The sequence below is a fragment of the Cetorhinus maximus genome, chromosome 14, assembly GCF_964194155.1.
Source record: "Cetorhinus maximus chromosome 14, sCetMax3.hap1.1, whole genome shotgun sequence".
Classification (NCBI taxonomy): domain Eukaryota; kingdom Metazoa; phylum Chordata; class Chondrichthyes; order Lamniformes; family Cetorhinidae; genus Cetorhinus; species Cetorhinus maximus.
The window spans coordinates 84,022,383-84,040,328 of NC_135892.1; the positions used below are offsets into that span (position 1 = coordinate 84,022,383).

Genomic DNA, 17,946 nt, shown 5'->3' on the forward strand with positions numbered 1-17,946 from the left:
CCTAGTCTCTCCTACTAATGGAAACATCTTCGCCACATCCACTCTATCCAGGCCTTTCAGTATTCTGTAGGTTTCAATCAGATCCCCCCTCATCCTTCTAAACTCCATCGAGTATAGACCCAGAGTCCTCAAACGTTCCTCATACGTTAAGCCTTTCATTCCTGGGATCATTCTCGTGAACCTTCTCTGGACCCTCTCCATTTTCATGTAGGAACATTCAGACCAGGAACCAGAATAAAGCTTTCTTCCTTTCAGTCTGATCTGGATTTGAATCCAGAAAGTATTAATTATCTTTAGATTTTATTACCCTGACTAACGCCTGGAAATTAATTTATACTGCACATACTAAAATCTGATTTCTCTCTTATTTCTGAATCCAGAGCGATGTCATCTGTAAACCACAGGGTCAGATTGAGCTCAATATCTCAAATCATATTGTCAGGTGTGATGGAAAACAAACAATTCAGGTACAGTAGTATTCTCAGGCACATTTCTCCAAAACAATGTTGCAATGCTTGATGATTTTTATACTCAGGATATTGCCAACGAAGTGATAGCAAGCTGTATTTTTAAACAAACTTACTTCTAGGTCCAAATTTGAACTGTGTTCCGAGAATCTCTAGGTTATATTTATTCCATATTTGACTTTCAAATTTAGATTGAAGGTGGTTTGGTGGAAGAAGAACATCTGCCCAACATGCTGCAGGATTTAAAGGCCTAAAAAGGCAGATGAACAATGATGTATATCAGAGAATACAATCTTTCCTATTGATAAAGATGCTGACATTGTGTGGTAGAGCATTTTAAATACATCTGTGCAGCCTATAACCATTTGGATCTTAGAGAATTTTCTCCTCTGTAAACTTGAGCAACTTTATCCTGGTGCTATTGATGGCCCACGAGAAGGAAGAAGATGAAATTGGCTGCTCAAACAAGTGGAACATCTGTCATATTCTACACACCTCTATGGATAGCTATTTGGCTTATAAAGTCAATAGCCCCCAATAGTAGCCTAGAATGAATGCTGCTATGCCTGTAGCAAAATTTGGCTGCAGCTCAGCTTGGAGCATTTGATACAATTCTGTGTCAGCTTATTTTTGTAAATTAAAGCTCATCTGACAAATTGAAGTTTATGCATAAGCTTATCTGACAAATTGAAGCTTATGCATCTCTGCTTATAGATACAGTGTGAGGGTACTAATAGAGAGGTACAAAACACCTAGTACAGCCTGACCTGCCTGCCATCCCTTCCTTGATCGTCCTCCAACAAGCATAAACATATAGGGTATTCCCATGGGGAAAACCCATTGTCCCATTGTTGTGGCTATTGAGGGAGCAAAAAATGCATCAGAATAATTGACACAAAAACTTGTGAATACTGTATAAACAACAAAAAAAACAATATAAATGAAAGACATGTTTAAAATTTTGCTAAGATCTCCTGAAATATGTTTTTAAATTAATTTCTGAATCAGAATAACCCTGCATTCCCACTTATTTAAGCAGCCAGGTGGTTTAGTGTTCAGCATACATGTACATCAGGAACTTGCATCATAGAGATTTAAAAACAGATCAAGCACATGCTTATTTTGGGTGGTAACTTCCTGCACCATCAATTACTCCACCAGAAATGTGCTTGATGCACAACACAATTCAGATCTGGGATGATGGTCTTCATCTTAATTCCATTCAGTAACACCTCCATTGTACCTGAAAAATCAAGCATTGATAATTATAAAATTTCTTTTTTAGTAACTGAGGCTATTGTGCTCAATTTGAAGAAATATTCCAAAATGGAATCCTACAATGGAAAATTTCTTTATGTATTTGTTTGAAAAATTAGCACTTGTAATTTTTATTGTAAAAAAATAATTAGGAGTAAAATAGCTTCCAAATTGTTGGCCTTTTGTTTACAACTGCTATTTTTGCATGTCTTTTTGGGGTCTGGATGCCCATATAAGCCTCAGTCCAATCATATATCCAGTGCAAAGATTCTTAATACTCTTGTGCTGATGCGTTTATTGTGTTTATTGTGTTTTCTATCCAAGCTGATTACAGAAAAGAAGACCTACTATCTGACTGCAGATTCTCCAAATATTCTTGAAGAATGGATTCGGGTTTTGCAGAATGTGTTACGCATACAAGCTGCCAGCCCCCTCTTCACACAGCCAGATGTTAAACCATCAATTAAAGGCTTACTAACCAAGGTACCGACTAATTAGATATTGTATAATAATAGATGGTCAGGTTGAATTACAGGAATTTACAATCATCAGTAAATACTGGAGTTCATATACTCATATTAATTCTGAGTGTGTTGCTTGTGAAAACCAGTTTATGTTCTAAAGTTTGAAATGCACGTGTATTACCATATTACATAAAAAGATAATTCATATTTATTTCAGCAGCTGAATAACCAATCCAGCATTGATTTAGACATTTCATTTTCAAAGATATGTGTCTTAGTTCTGATTAACTTAAAATGTTCATCTAAGATAATCTTGAAAGTGATTCTTACAGGACCTACAAGAGAAGTTGTTAATACTGAAAATTGTAAGAGCTATTGCTAAGGTATAAAGATATCTATTTTGTGCAGGTTTCGTAATTCAAAGGGCTGAATTCTCCGATCGGTGAGCAGAGGCGGGGCCCACTCACCGATATGTAAAATGATGCACGGTGACATTGGGCGGGCGTCCCGACGTCACTGCTCATCATCTAGATTTCCAGTTCGGCGGGTATGCAGCCGACTCGGCTGCGTACCCGCTGAACTGTCGAAGGCCTATTAAGTCCTGTTAAAAACTAATTTAAGCTATTAAACGAGCTGCCCGTCCAACCTTAAGGTTGGCGGGCAGGCGAAGAGCCCAGGCAGGATGAGGTTTCATGAAGTGTTTTAAAATTAGATAGAAATTTTAAAAATAATTCCTTGACATGTCCCAGTTCATGCGACAGTGTCACATGAGGGGACATGATTTAAAAGCTTTTGATTACTTTATTTCAGTTTTTAAATATCAAACTGATCTGCCTGAGGCACCTCTGCCTCAGGGAGATTTTTGCACTTTTTCGCACACATGCACGAAAGAATGCCGGCCCCGACTCGGGGAATTCCGCCCCCTCCACCACCCGTCCTTCCAGGGAGCGCTCAGCGCTTCCAGGTGAGCGTCACACTAGGCGGGCCTTGATGGGCCCGCCCACATAAAATGGCGGCATGGCCCCGATTGGGGGCGCCGATCGGGTTCACGCCCGCCCCCGCACAACCCCCCCACACCCCCAACGGGGGAAAAGTTTTTCCCAAAGGGTCTTCTGCTGCCTCTTGAGTACAGCACTTACAGCTGGCTCATGAGGTTTACTATTCAACAGTTTAAGTCATTGTTGCTTATAAAAGCCATGGTATTTCAAGGTTTTAGAAAACGTGGCTATTGATTTCACTCAACAATAGTTGTGCAAGTATACATTTTTGATAACAAACATTATTCTGGGTACATCTACATTTAAAATGCCAAGTAAGTTTCAACAAGGCAAAAATATTTAGCCTCTAATAGAATAAAAGACATACCAGAATCCTGCCTGTGGCCCAGTTGTCGTTTGCTTTGGTGATTTGTTCTGGAATAATAGCTCGGCTTCATATTTAATTCTCACTGGAAGAGTGATACACCGAGCAAGTAAGGAGAGAGAATTAAGAGTCTGAGAGGAGGAATTTTAAAATTTATTTTTTAAATCTTGCTGTTTATGCTGTGCATGGAAGAAGATAGCAGGTCATTGCCTCTTTATCTGACTAAAACAATTGTCTTGCAGGTAAAGCATGGTTACTCCAAGAGAGTCTGGTGTGCACTTGTCAGAAAGATTCTTTATTATTTCCGCAATCAAGAAAATAAGGTATTTAGGCTTTTAAGGTAATTTCAAAGAAACCTAGGCAGGACTTTTCTGGCCCCACTGTGGCGGGTTCCCCCATGACGGATGCAGTGAGCCATCCAAATCTCCGTTGACTTTGGCGGGACCAGAAGACCCCACTGGCAGGAGGGGTCAGAAAATGCCACACCTAGTCCTTTCTAAATTGTTTATTTTGTCCACTGGTGCACAATTTGTTCATTCTCCAGACTTGAAATCTAGTTTTCTCAACATACCAAAGGCTGAAGGTATGACAGAGCCTGTTCAGGTTGTGGAAGAGGCAGATGTTATTTCTCATGCCCTCTAGACAGAGAATCATTCCATTTCTATTTTCACCTCTTTTACCTGCACAGCTGAGATCAGAAATTTGCCATGTACGAAATTACAGACATTAACCAAGACCAAGCATTTTCATAACATAACATGATTGGCCCTCAGTCTATTTTTTAGTTATTTTTCTCAATTCCTTTTCCTTTCACTATCTTTCCATATGTCTCATTTATTCCTGTTTCTTCTGTTTCATTTGTTTCCTTGTTATGTCATTCCCTTGTGTCTTTTTAGTCTGTCTCTTGTTTAGTCACTTCATTCTCCATATACTTACAGATTCCCCAGCATGACCCTAATCAAACCTGTCTTTCACTCCCATCCTTGACAAGCTCCACTGGCACCAAAGACCCAGCAAATTAATTTCAAAACTCTCATCTAAAATCTCAAGATGCCCTGGCTCTACCCCACATAAGCTATAGTCTCTAGTTATATATTCATGCCCATTTCTCCTGCTTTATTGATTCTAGACTTCTGTTTGTTTCCTGTAATTTCTGCTCCAGTAATGCCCAAGCTATCTCAAATGCTCTTCCAAGACCGCTTTATATTGCTACCACCTGCCCTGCTTTCAAAAGGTTCATATGTACCCATCTCTTTAGTCTTTTCCTCTAAATCTTCTTACTTTTCTGCTGAGTGTCCACCTCCCACAGCATAAACTGCTCTGAAACCTGGAGTATTGTGTGCAGTTTTGGACTCCTCACCTAAGAAAGGATATACTTGTCAAAGAGGGAATACAGCGCAGGTTCACCAGACTGATTCCTGGGAAGGTAGGATTGTCGTATGGGGAGTGATTGAGCCAATTAGGTCTGTATTCACTGGAGTTTAGAAGAATGAAAGGGGACCTCATTAAAACGTATAAAATTCTGACAGGGATAGACAGACTGGATACAGGGATGATATTTCCTCTGGCTGGGGGTTCTAGAACAATGGGTCACAGTCTCAGGATACAGAGTAGGCCATTTAGGACTGAGATGAGGAGAAGCTTCTTCACTCAGAGGGTGATGAACCTGTGGAATTCTCTACCACAGTGGGCTATGGAGGCCAAGTCACTGAATATATTTAAGAAGGAAATAAATAGATTTCTGGACTCTAAAGGCATCAAGGGATATGGGGAGAGGGCAGGAGTATGGTGTTGAGATAGAGGATCAGCTGTGATCATACATGATGTGGCAGAGCAGGCTCGAAGAACTGAATGACCGATTCTTGTTCTATTTTCTATGTTTCTATGTAATTCCATCTCAGGAACCTAATGACAACACAAAACACTCCTAAACTTGGTGTACCATCAGAGGAACATACCTTTTACTTTCCTCCAAAAATACATCACGACCCTAACCACAAAAGAGTGTCTCTCATTGCACTGTGGTAGCATTCTTATATATCTCCATTCCTTGGGTGGAATCTTGTGACCCCCTCTCCCCCTTGTGGCAGGTTGGTGGCGGTGGGTGCATTTAATCAGGCGGGAGGGTGGTGGGTGGAGACCCTGTCCCCTTTCCACCTCCATCTCAGTTAAGTTTGTGGTGGGAAGATCCATGGATGGGCCTGGTATTAACCCAGCAACAGGTGGGGGTGCTCGCCATGCAGGAACACAACAAGCAAACCCATGCATGGTTGCTTGTGGGTTCCCAGGTCGGAGGTGCATGTTCAAACACCCTCAGTGCCTGACCAAGGCACCCGACATTGGGAATTGGCGGGGGTGGGGGGGACCTCATTGAGAGCCCTTGCTGCCAGCTCCCTCCCCGGCAACAATCCTACAGCCTGGGATCCAGCGATGATCCTAGGCCTCAGGTGGGTGTTATACTGGCAGCAGCCACTATCTCCCCAATGGTGTTGGCATTCAGTAGAACTGCCGGCCTCAGGCTGGCAGCTCTGTGGGTGGGATTTCTGCCACCCCCATTCCTTCCTCCCACCGCCCCTCCCCAGTGGTCCTTGGTCCCAGGAAAGGCCTACCTTTGACGTATCAAGCGCCTGTGGAACAAGATGAAGCTGGCCTTCTCTAAAAGAGGCAACGCAGGGCTCCAGGCAATGTCCAAAACACCTGTCTGTGCAAGATTCCGCCCTTCTATGCTGATTCTAATTTAGTGTCAGTAAGTGTTGAATTATGTGAAGATTTGTACTGTGGTCCCATACCCACTACAACGTCATTTCACTTAGAACTCACAGCTGAGAGAACAGAGCAGTCTTTCACCCTATTAATCAGCAATGGTCTTGAACCTAGGCCCATGCCTAATCGCTGTATTAAAGGTAGTTTCAAAAATATCTGTATATAATACACTGCTGTACACAAATTGGTGGTTTTATTTACAATCTATAACAAGTTTTGCTTATTTTCAAGTTTCCATTAGGTCAGATTAACTTGGTGGAAGCAAGAGTTGAAGAAGTAGACAGATCGTGTGATTCAGATGAAGACTATGAGACTAGCAGTTGTAGCCTTCTATCTACACATTATACAATTGCCATACATCCCAAAGAGCAGGGGCCTACCTACCTCCTCATTGGCTCCAAACATGAAAAGGTAAACTTACATTTTATTCATAAACACGTCACCTCTCTATTATGTCTCTAAGAGCACTTGGATTTATGATTCATATCCTTCCAGTTTTATGCAGTAACTTCATGGAGGACTTGCACTTATACAGTGTGTTCACAACCTTATGAGATCCTGGAGGGGAGGCGGTGGCGTAGTCACTGGACTGGTAATCCGGAGACCCAGGGTAATGCTCTGGGGACCTGGCATGGCAGATGGTGGAATTTGAATTCAATAAATATCTGGAATTAAAAGTCTAACAATGACCATGAAACCATCGTTGATTGTCATAAAAACCCATCTTGATCACTAATGTCCTTTAGAGAAGGAAATCTGCCGTCCTCACCTGGTCTGACCTACCTGTGACTCCAGATCTGCAGTAGTGTGGCTGAGTCTTAAATATCCTTTGAAATGGCCTAGCAAGCCACTCAATTGTATCAAAGCCGCTAAAAAGTCAATAAAAAGGAACAAAACCGGAGGAACCATCCAGCATTGACCTAGGCACTGGAACCGACAATGGCAAACACAGCCCTGTAGACCTTACAAAGTCCTCCTGATGAACATCTGGGGGCTTGTGTCAAAATTGGGAAAGCTGTCTCACAGATTAGTCAAGCAACAGCCTGACATAGTTATACTCATGGAATCATACTTTACAAATCATGGGCAGCATTTTTCGCTGAGCGGGTGGGCGCGCGAGAGTTGGCAGTGCACCCGCCGACAATTAAGAGGCCTATTAAGGCCATTAACATTGCACTTACCAGAGATTTTTCATTGCCCGTCTAATGTTACGGTTGGCAGGTGGGTGAATTGGCCAGGCAGCCTTTGCCTTTTTGAGGAAACCTCATCCAAGGGCAGGATGAGGTTTCTGATATTAAATTTTTAAAAATGTTTGAACAGAATCTTCATCAGCCATATGTTCAGGTGGCTGATTCTGATGTGTGGACATTTTTTTCGGCATTTTAAAATCTTTAATTGTTGCTTTTGAATTCTTCAGCTCCCTGAGGCAGCTCTCTGCCTTCAGGGAGCTTTTTGTGAGCGCTCGCCGGTGCCAGCGCCGACCTCCTGCCCCCATCCTGGCAGCGTTAAACATTTCAGCGTGTCTTTCATGTTGGCTGGCCAGCCAGCGTGAAATCACATTTGGGGACTGATCGCAGCTGGCGGTCTGTTCCACGGCCGCTCCTGGACCCACCGATCACGGGTGCTTGCCAAACTAAAAATCCTGCCCCATGTCCCAGACAGCATCATCACCATCCCTGGGTATGTCCAGCCGGACAGTCCCAGCAGAAGTGGTATACAGTCGGGAGGGAGTTGTCCTAGGAGTCCTCAACATCAACTCCGGACCCCATGAAGTCTCATGCATCAGGTCAAGCATGGGCAACGATTACCACGTATCGCACACACCCACCTCAGCTGATGATGATGAATCCTCTATATTGAACACCACTTGCAGGAAGCACTGAGGCTGGCAAGGGCGCAAAATGTACTTTGGGTGGGGGACTTCAATGCCCATCAACAAGATTGGCTTGGTAGCACCACCACACACCGAGCTAGCCGAGTCCTTAAGGACATTGCTGCTAGACTGGATCCGCAGCAGGCGGTGAGGGAACCAACAAAAAGGAAAAACACACTTGACCTCATCCCCACAACCTGCCTGCTGCAGATGCACCTGTCCATGATAGTATTGGCAGAAGTGACCACCACACAATCCTTGCGGAGACTAAGTCCCAGCTTAACATTGTGGATACCCTCCATCGTGTTGTGTGGCACTACCATCGTGCTAAATGGGATAAATGTCAAACAGATCTAACAACTCAAAACTGGGCATCCGCAAGGCGCTGTGGCAATGAACAGCAGCAGAATTGTACTCAACCACAACCTGTAACCTCCTGGCTCAGCATATCCCCCACTCTACCATTACCACCAAGCCAGGGGATCAACCCTGGTTCAATGAAGAGTGCAAGAGGGCATGCCAGGAGCAGCACCAGGCATACCTAAAAATGAGGTGTCAACCTGGTGAAGCTACAACACAGGACTATATGCGTGCCAAACAGCATAAGCAGCAAGTGATAGAGCTAAGCAAATCCATAACCAAAGGATCAGATCTAAGCTCTGCAGTCCGGCCACATCCAGTCATGAAAGGTGATCGACAATTAAACAACTCATTGGAATTGGAAGCTCCGCAAATATCCCCATCCTCAATGATGGAGGAGCCAGCACATCAGTGCAAAAGGTAAGGCTGAAGCATTTGCTGAAACCTTCAACCAGAAGTGCCAAGTGGATGATCCATCTTGGCCTCCTCCGGAGGTCCCCAGCATCACAAAAGCCAGTCTTCAGTCAATTCAATTCACTCCACGTGACATCAAGAAACGACTGAAGGCACGGGATACCGCAAAGGCTATGGGCCCTGACAATATTCCAGCAATTGTACTGAAGACTTGTGCTCCGAATTACCATGCCCCTAGCCAAGCTGTTCCAGTACAGCACATCTACCCGGAAATGTGGAAAATTGCCCGGTATGTCCTTTACACAAAAAGGAGGACAAATCCAACCTGTCCAATTACCACCCCATCAGTCCACTCTCGATCATCAGTAAAGTAATAGAAGGGGTCATCAACAGCACTATTAAGCAGCACTTGCTTAGTAATAACCTGTTCACTAATGCTCAGTTTGGGTTCCGCCAGGGTCACTCAGCTTCTTACCTCATTACGGCCTTGGTTCAAACATGGACAAAAGAGCTGAACTCCAGAAGTGAGGTGAGAGTGAATGCCCTTGGCATCAAGGCAACATTTGACCAAGTGTGGCATCAAGGATTCCTGGCAAAACTGGAATCAATGCGAATCGGGGGGGGAAAACTCTCCACTGGTTGGAGTCATACCTAGCACAAAGGAAGATGGTTGTGGTTGTTGGGGGTCAGTCATCTCAGTTCCAGGACATCACTGCAGGAGTTCCTCAGGGTAGTGTCCTAGGCCCACCCATCTTCAGCTGCTTCATAAATGACCTTCCTTCCATCATAAGGTCAGAAGTGGGGATGTTCGCTGATGATTACACAATGTTCAGCACCATTTGTGACTCCTCAGATAGTGAAGCAGTCCATGTCCAAATGCAGCAAGACCTGGACAATATCCAAGCTTGGGCTGACAAGTGGCAAGTAACATTTGTGCTACACAGTGCCAGGCAATGTCCATCTCCAACAAGAGAGAATCTAACCATCGCCCCTTGATATTCAATGGCATTACCATCACTGAATCCCCCCACTATCAACATCCTGAGGGTTATGATTGAAACTGAACTGGACTAGCCATATAAATGCTGTGGCTACAAGAGCAGGTAAGAGGGTGGGAATCCTATGGTAAATAACTCACCTCTTGACTCCCCAAAGCCTGTCCGCCATTTACGAGGCACATGTCAGGAGTGTGATGGAAAACTCTCCACTTGCCTGGATGAGTGCAGCTCCAACAACAATCAAGAAGCTTGACACCATCCAGGACAAAGTATCCTGCTTGATTTGCACCCCTTCCACAAACATTCACTCCCTCCACCACCGACGAACAGTGGCAGCATTGTGTACCATCTACAAGATGCACTACAGAAACTCACCAAGGCTTCTTAGACAGCACCTACCAAACCCACGACCACTAGCATCTAGAAGGACAAGGACAGCAGATACATAGGAACACCGCCACCTGGAAGTTCCCCTCCAAGCCGTCACTGCCCTGAATTGGAAATATATTGCGGTTCCTTCTGTTTTGCTCCACCTGCTCCACCCCCTCTTAAACAGTATAAAATCCATCACATTTCCACTTCTCTTTAGCTCTGAAGAAGCGTCATACAGACTCGAAACATTAATTGTGTTTCTCTCTCCACCGATGCTGCTGAGTTTTTCCAGCATTTTCTGTTTTTATTTCAGATTTCCAGCATCTGCAGTATTTTGCTTTTATGTTTTTATCGGTTGGTTGAGTAATAAATGGCTAAAAAACAAGGGGAATTGTCTGGTTCTTCAGTGAATAATGTCAGGGGTTTTGCATCGACCTTAGAGAGCAGATGAGATCTCGGTTTAATGTTTTATCCAAAAGTCAGCACCTTGGACGGTGCAGCACTCCCTCAGTATTGCATTGAAGTACCAGCTTAGCTCACGTGTCCGTCTCTAGAGTGAGGCATGAACCCAAGACCCCTGATTCCAAGGCAGGAGTGCTACTGCTGAGACAATGAATATGCTGAAATATAATGAATATGGAGGTGTAGACAAGTTGTTGATTACTTATTATCAGTGACTTTTTTTCCATCAGTTAGAGTCGAGTGCTAAAGCACAGCCATTAACATTATTTTAAAAACCGCAGACAAGTTAGAATAATCACAGAATTAATAATCTTACTGGGACTGGGATGAAACACTGTTGTTTTAATGTGTTTTGTATTTTTTCATAGGATACCTGGATGTATCAACTAACTGTAGCGGCAGGCAGCACTAATATAAATGTGGGAACTGAATTTGAACAACTTGTTGGCAACCTGGTGAATGCAGACAGTGGTACCTGTAAGTCAGTAACATTTCAGACACTTAGGGAGAGTGTTAACCAAAATAACGGAGGCTTTGTGTCGGATGGGGAGTTCAACATCTTAAAAGTCAAATTCCTGACCCAAACCCACCATCAACCTGCCCATTTCCAGCTTTAACAAAGATGGACTGGTGGCCAAACATGGAACCATTTCTTACTTTAAATATATAACTAGGCTTGTGGGCTTCGTTGTCTTTCAGCATTTCACCTTTTACTATTTTGGCTGAATTTCCTGAGCCTCAGAAAATTTAGCAGCTGTATCCAGGCAAGGACTTGGCAGATCCAGGAGGTGAATGCCTTTAAGTCTACTTCCTGGATTCATTGTGCTTGTCTGAGGAATCCCCACAATCAGGCAACATCCCCCACCCCAAAACATGATCACCCCCATAAATCCTATGATCCCCCACCCCCTCCAACCTCCCTGAGGCCGATCCCCACCACCACTGAGGCCTCCAAACACCCCCTTCCACCAAGACCTGCAAGCCAGCCACCAAACCCCCCAGATCCTAGGAAGACTTGCATTTATATAACACTTTTCACAAACACTGGATGTCTCAAAGTGCTTTACAGCCTATGAAGTACTTTATTTTTTTGAAGTGTAGTCACTGTTGTAATGTAGAAAAAGCAGCAGCTAATTTGCACTCAGCAAACTCCCACAAACAGCAATGTGGTAATGACCATATTCTGTTTTTTGTGATGTTGAGGGTCAGGACACCAGGGATAATTCCCCTACTTTTCTTCGAAATGATGTCATGAGAACATTTACATCCACCCAATCAGGCAGTTGGGGCCTTGATTTGAGATCTCATCCAAAGATGACACCTCCAACAGTGAAGTGTTCCCTCAGTACTGCACTGGAGTATCAGCCGTGAGTTTTGTGCTCAAGGCCTGGAGTGGGACTTGAACCCAGAACCTGTTTGCTACCAACTGAGCCACAACTGGCACGGAGGAACTAAATGAGAGCTAAATGACCAGTCCCTTCATCATTCACTCACTTAAATGTTCATCTTTAACAACTGATTTATTTTTTATCGAGCAGTTTTATTTGCATTATTGAGGGTTATACAAAACAAATCATTGGCAGAGCTACAGTTGGATCCCAATGGGTGAAGAATCCAGGCGCCCCAGCTTTTTGAACTTCATCCTGCCTATTATATATGGGTTGCATTGGAGCCAGGCATTTCATAGACCTGGCTTCATAATATCCTCAGTCAGCTTTGGGAAATGTGTGGGGGATTCACTGGCCAGCTGAGAAATTGCACCCAGCATAGTTCTGTCATGCCCAGTTGAGAGCAGATTTAGGAACTCGCCATGTGGAAAATTACAGGCGCTAACACCTAAAGGGATCTATTAATGTTGTAAAGTTGACCAGAAAGGGGAACCAGAATTTACTAAAAGATATTTCTTCTTATCTCCACTTCAAACCATTTCAGGTTTCTGTGGTCTCTTTCAAAGCAGAATAGTGACTTCAGTGACACGCCAATGAGGCTGGCTCTTATTTTCTCTCTGAAATGGCAGAGAAAGCCCCTCAGTGTACCAAATAGATCCAGGGCAACCAAAGATGGGCAACAAATGTTGGCCTTTCCAATGGTGCCAACGTCACAAGGATTTTAAAAAAAAATCTCTGCCTTAATAACAAGCACAAACAGTCAGTGCCTTTGTATGCAAACCCCTGTTGCAAGTATTCAAATACCCACTTACCTGTCATTTGCAAAGGAGTCAGTGCCAGGGCACATAGCTGGATGGATGGATATCCCACACTTCCACCCCATTTAAATGGGTTCATAGAATTTTTAGGCTTGTATATTTATTACTAGATTCATCACATTGATTATTGTTAACCTGAACTCAGATTTGGAACTAAATTGATCTACTGTTTCTCAATTTTAAACTACTTTAATAAACTACTGTTTTGATCTCTGTAGAGACCTATAAGTTTTAAAGGAGATTCGAACTTCCAGTTGATTGCTGAAAGAATGACACAACAAGATTTCATGTTTTAAAGCTTTTACTGTAACAAATTGCTAAATAAAGACAATTGACTAAACACAGTTTTCTTTTTTGTAGGCAATTTATACTTTAACTATAGAGAGTGACATTGTCCTTGTACACCTATCACGCATTGTGCTCTCCATGGAATTGCAATTCCTTTAGCAAACAGTCCACAGTTATTCCCAGCTTCCAAAGAGTTCCCATATCCTTGTTTCACCAAGCAGTAACTTCAAGTGGCCATGTAAAAGTGCTTTCCTCAGTTTTAAGAGCATTTGTTTCTTAAACTGACCACCAGCAGTAAAGCCTGTTCCGAATCTCCCCGAATCCTCAGATGGCTGCAGGGTGTATCTTTTCAACTAGAGCCCATCTCCTGCATCCAATCATGGTAGCTCGCATAGCCAAGCAGTCCCTTCTCTCTACTAACCACAGAGAACCTCTGCTTTCTGTGTGTGATATTCATTGATTTGTATGGAGCCTGTAACCTGATCTTAAAAATGGCTTCCCCTTTTCCCCATGCAAACATGAAACACATGAACGTTGCATCCAGGTAGAAATGCTAATTATTCCTCACCCCAGCTCCCTTTCAACTTAGAAGTAAATGGACAGTTTTCAGCACAACTGTTTACAGCCCATATCTACTACACCTTTCTGGGACCTTGGGAGACCTACAGTCTACACTGTAAACTCGGAGAGTGCTGCCATTGTCTGCAAGTGTAAATACCTTGCACATTCTTCTCAGTAAAACAGTTGAAGCCTTCCTTTGATCTCTAACAATCAAACCACTCAGGCTTACTATCAGGCAGACTACAGAGTAGATCACATGACACCCTCCATTTGCCCTAAATTTAAAGCTACAGTTCCAAAATATAATAATCTTATAAACCTCATAACTGTAATGCTATAATGATTCAAAGGGAAATTTAATGGTTTTTTTCTTTCATTTATTCATTTCTAAGATCAATTTCTTCATGCATTTTACTCCAATTCTGCTCTTTGACAGGCTCCCAGTTATGGCTACATCCTACTCTGTGCTATAGTAAAGATGGGATAGCATCTCCCCTTACCACACTGCCATCTGCAGCTCTACAGACCGAAGCACTGAAACTGTTTAAGGTAACATTCAGTTATATCCTGAATAATATGAGCTACAATTTGCTGTCAAAGTAACAGTGAGACTAATGGCACTTGCCGTTATTTATGTGAAAATGATACAGCAACTTCAGGTGAGGATGGATGTGGGGTTGAATGCAGAAATCCAAACATTGATGTATGACATGAGTGGATCCATTGTTAACTTTGCAAAAACGGCATCTCACTATATGGTTCATCATTGAAATGCATTGAATGGTATAAAGTTGCTGCACTTACACAGTGGAAACAAGCGAAACTCACCACAGAGCATTATATTAATTTCTGTCAAAATAGCCGTTTAACAAATTGATAATTACTGCCAGTCAACCCCTCTGGCACTGAAAATTAACAATTACAAGTGTAGAGTCTCATCACATTTAAATTGTTGGTGGTTTGAAAAATTATTTTTTTTAAGTTACCTTTCCTTTCTGTTTCTTTTTACCCTCTCTATTAATCCAGTCTTTTTTCCCCTTTCTTTATTTCTCTTTCTGTACCTAATTTAACAAAGAATAACCCACTCTAATTTACAGTTCCTTCTCAGTCCTCCTGCTGCTAGATTCACTTCACTCCAATTGGTAAGAAAATGCACAGTTACTTGCCCTATTCACTCAGGTCTCAGGCGCCTTGTTTCCCTCATTGTGATGTTATCAGCCCATAATTTCAGGAACTTGCCACACAAAAAATTTTAAAACTGAAAGTTGCAAGATCTAATGACACCATTAGATTCGCTCCTAGAGCAAATTATGGACCAATATATTTTACTACTGTCAGGGAGGATATTATATCTTAAAGATTTTAAGTTGATTGAGTTGCATGGCTTTTGGAACATCTACCGGACTAATATATTCATGACCACTAGTTGTAATATAATAAGCAATATTAGTATTGCTATGTGCATTAGTACTAATAGAAAAACTGGTGCTAAAAAATGGACTTTGTTTAGTTATGTGCCACTGAATAAATATTAATGCTTTCACCCTATTGTTGTAAGTTAATTTTCTGATGCAGCACTAGAGAAATGCAGATGAAGTAGTAAATACATACTCAGCACCTCTCTTGAATGCAAAAATTATGAAAATATTGTACAGGACACTATTTGTTGAATATAGAAGGTATTTGGCCTAGAAAATCCATAAAGTAGCAATCCCACCATAACTCCTTGGATTACACTTAATCCAGGGCCAGGGCCACTGACCCTGCTAAAATTTGGAGATTAAAAATGTTTAACATTTAAACTAAATTAGACTTTCGGAGAGAGAGAGAGGAATCCCATTGTTGCTACCCTTTTTATGAAAAAGCATTTTCTGGTGTCTTCTTAATAGCCCTGTACCACTCATCAGCTTTCTAGGTCATTCATTGGGCAGTTCTGTCAACTTTGTGGCTCCAGGGTTATCAAAATATAAGTTGTTTCTCAGGGGTTGACGGTCTTGTATTTGGAATTTCTTGCGTGACCTGGCTAGAATTCCAATATGAACCCTTCATGTTTCCTCGGAATTCAATAATGTGGTTCAGTGGTCCTTATGTTACAAAATATGAGAAGCATATTCCCACTGCCTCGGATCTTATGGTTTATGATTCAATTTAATGCCAATTTGTGGGCAGTTTTGTGCTGTTGACCTGCATCGAAAAGAAGTTGATTTGAGACTGACCAGAGATACATTCTGCAGAAAGAAGAGGGGAAGAATTTTATGGCCCCGTTGTGGCTGGGCACAAAATGCACCGAGCCTTTCATTGGAAAATCCCGCCAACAAGAGGGGTCGTAAAATTCTGCCTGAGATTCCTACTTTCTATATCTAACAGAATCAACATCCAAAGGATAAACTGCCATTTGTATCAGTTATAAAATTAAATATTTGTTTTATTCTCCAGACTTCTCAGTTATTCATCAATGTTGCTATTGATGCTCCTGCCATTGATTATCATGTATCATTGGCCCAGAGTGTTTTACAAGTATGTCTCACACATAAAGAGCTACAAAATGAGATCTACTGTCAATTAATCAAGCAAACAAGAAAGCGACAAACCCAGAACCAATGTGCACCCTTACAGGTATAGTGTGTGTGAAGAATGTTCAGAAAATCTGTGCATAGTTTGTTAGAAATTAAACAGAATTGCTGCTTTAATGAGAATTCTGAGTTTCTCAAGATTGCCTGTCAGTTAAGACTCAGTTCTACATTCAGAGCTTAGTTTCTCATTATGTCTGTGTGGTAGACCTCCACTACAGTGCTCTTCTTGTGAACTAATTGCATAATGGGCTAGAGGGGCCAAGTGGCCTACTTCTCCTATTTTGTATGTTCGTATGTAGCGCAAGATGGCCTTTTGAATGAGAGCTATAGAATTAAGAGAGTTGTTACAGCAAACATTAGAACATTGTATTCCTGCCATTCTTGTCCTTGGCTGTTACCTTACCTTGTATCTTAGTTTGAATACTATTTTTGTTAAATGGAAGGATTATGAGCTTCAGATCTTTGCTACCTAGCTAATTTATGAGATTTCTGAGATAGCCTGAAGTAAGACCTACCAAGAAACTGAGGTGACAAGTTAGAAGTATAGCCCAATGTTTTTAATCATAAGAATTTCCATAATATATATTTAATTTTTTAAAAGGCTAGTGTGTTGTTTTTATTGGATTCCTAATAATTTCACACATGAAGCTATTTCTGTATAGCTTCATTTGCAATCTTTAGGTTTGGTATTGAAGTGCAAGTGCATGAGAAAATACACAGCCCTTGGTAGTAAAAATGTCATTTCAAAGCAAATTGTCTGATCTGTGCACAAAAATAGTTTAGCAAATGTTGAAGATCTGTAGTAGCCATTCCATCAGTGAAATACTCTCGCCTAGAGTCACAGTGTCATTGTATTAAAATATACGTACAGTCAGCAAATCTATTAGGCAACCATTCAACCTCTGAGTAGTAATTTGACAGTTTTGACAAATACTGAGGGATTTTTTTTTAATCTTTCGTTTGTCACAGCTTGGACTTCCGGTGGGAGAGAAATAGATAACAGGCCAGTAGTATAGTTTCTTCAGTGTTTTCCTATTTTGTTCTGCTACTGTACATGTTAGGATTTAAGAGTGATCAGAGGAGTTCTGTCCTAAATAAAGTCATTCCTCACTGATTCCTCCCATTTTATCAGAATTTGGGACTTCAATCATTTGGAAATAGATACTTAATGTTAAAAATTAAGTGAAATATTGCAATTAAGCTGCAATCTTTTGGCTTTGCTTCAGTTTAATTTTTCATGCTAATAAATTGGATACAATGTTTTCATTAAGCAGAAACCCTCTTGAGACCTAATTCACTGCAGATAACATTGTGAAGAGACTTTAGACACATTAACCTGGTTGGATTTGAAATCAAATTATAGACACAAAATAACAAGGTGATAATCCAATGCACCACCCAGTCCTTGTGCTTTTAAGTAAATTAATTTCATTTTCATCAGTCTTTTATATACAATGAATACAAAAACTTTAAGAATATACTACTATTTCATTGTTCCACAAATTATCCACATCATTAATTGTATA

At 41.7% G+C, this 17,946-nt stretch overlaps 1 protein-coding gene across 3 annotated transcripts in view; it reads left to right on the forward strand.

Moving 5' to 3' along the window:
- Positions 1-17,946, forward strand: part of plekhh2 (pleckstrin homology domain containing, family H (with MyTH4 domain) member 2) — a 159,231-nt gene that overhangs the window by 101,423 nt on the left and 39,862 nt on the right. For all 3 annotated transcript variants that reach the window (XM_078557164.1, XM_078557165.1, XM_078557166.1), the window contains 7 exons: positions 381-467; positions 2,049-2,207; positions 3,793-3,873; positions 6,545-6,724; positions 11,161-11,269; positions 14,284-14,396; positions 16,284-16,463. In XM_078557164.1, the coding sequence (XP_078413290.1) occupies positions 381-467; positions 2,049-2,207; positions 3,793-3,873; positions 6,545-6,724; positions 11,161-11,269; positions 14,284-14,396; positions 16,284-16,463 (909 nt within the window). The remainder of the gene's footprint in view (positions 1-380; positions 468-2,048; positions 2,208-3,792; positions 3,874-6,544; positions 6,725-11,160; positions 11,270-14,283; positions 14,397-16,283; positions 16,464-17,946) is intronic.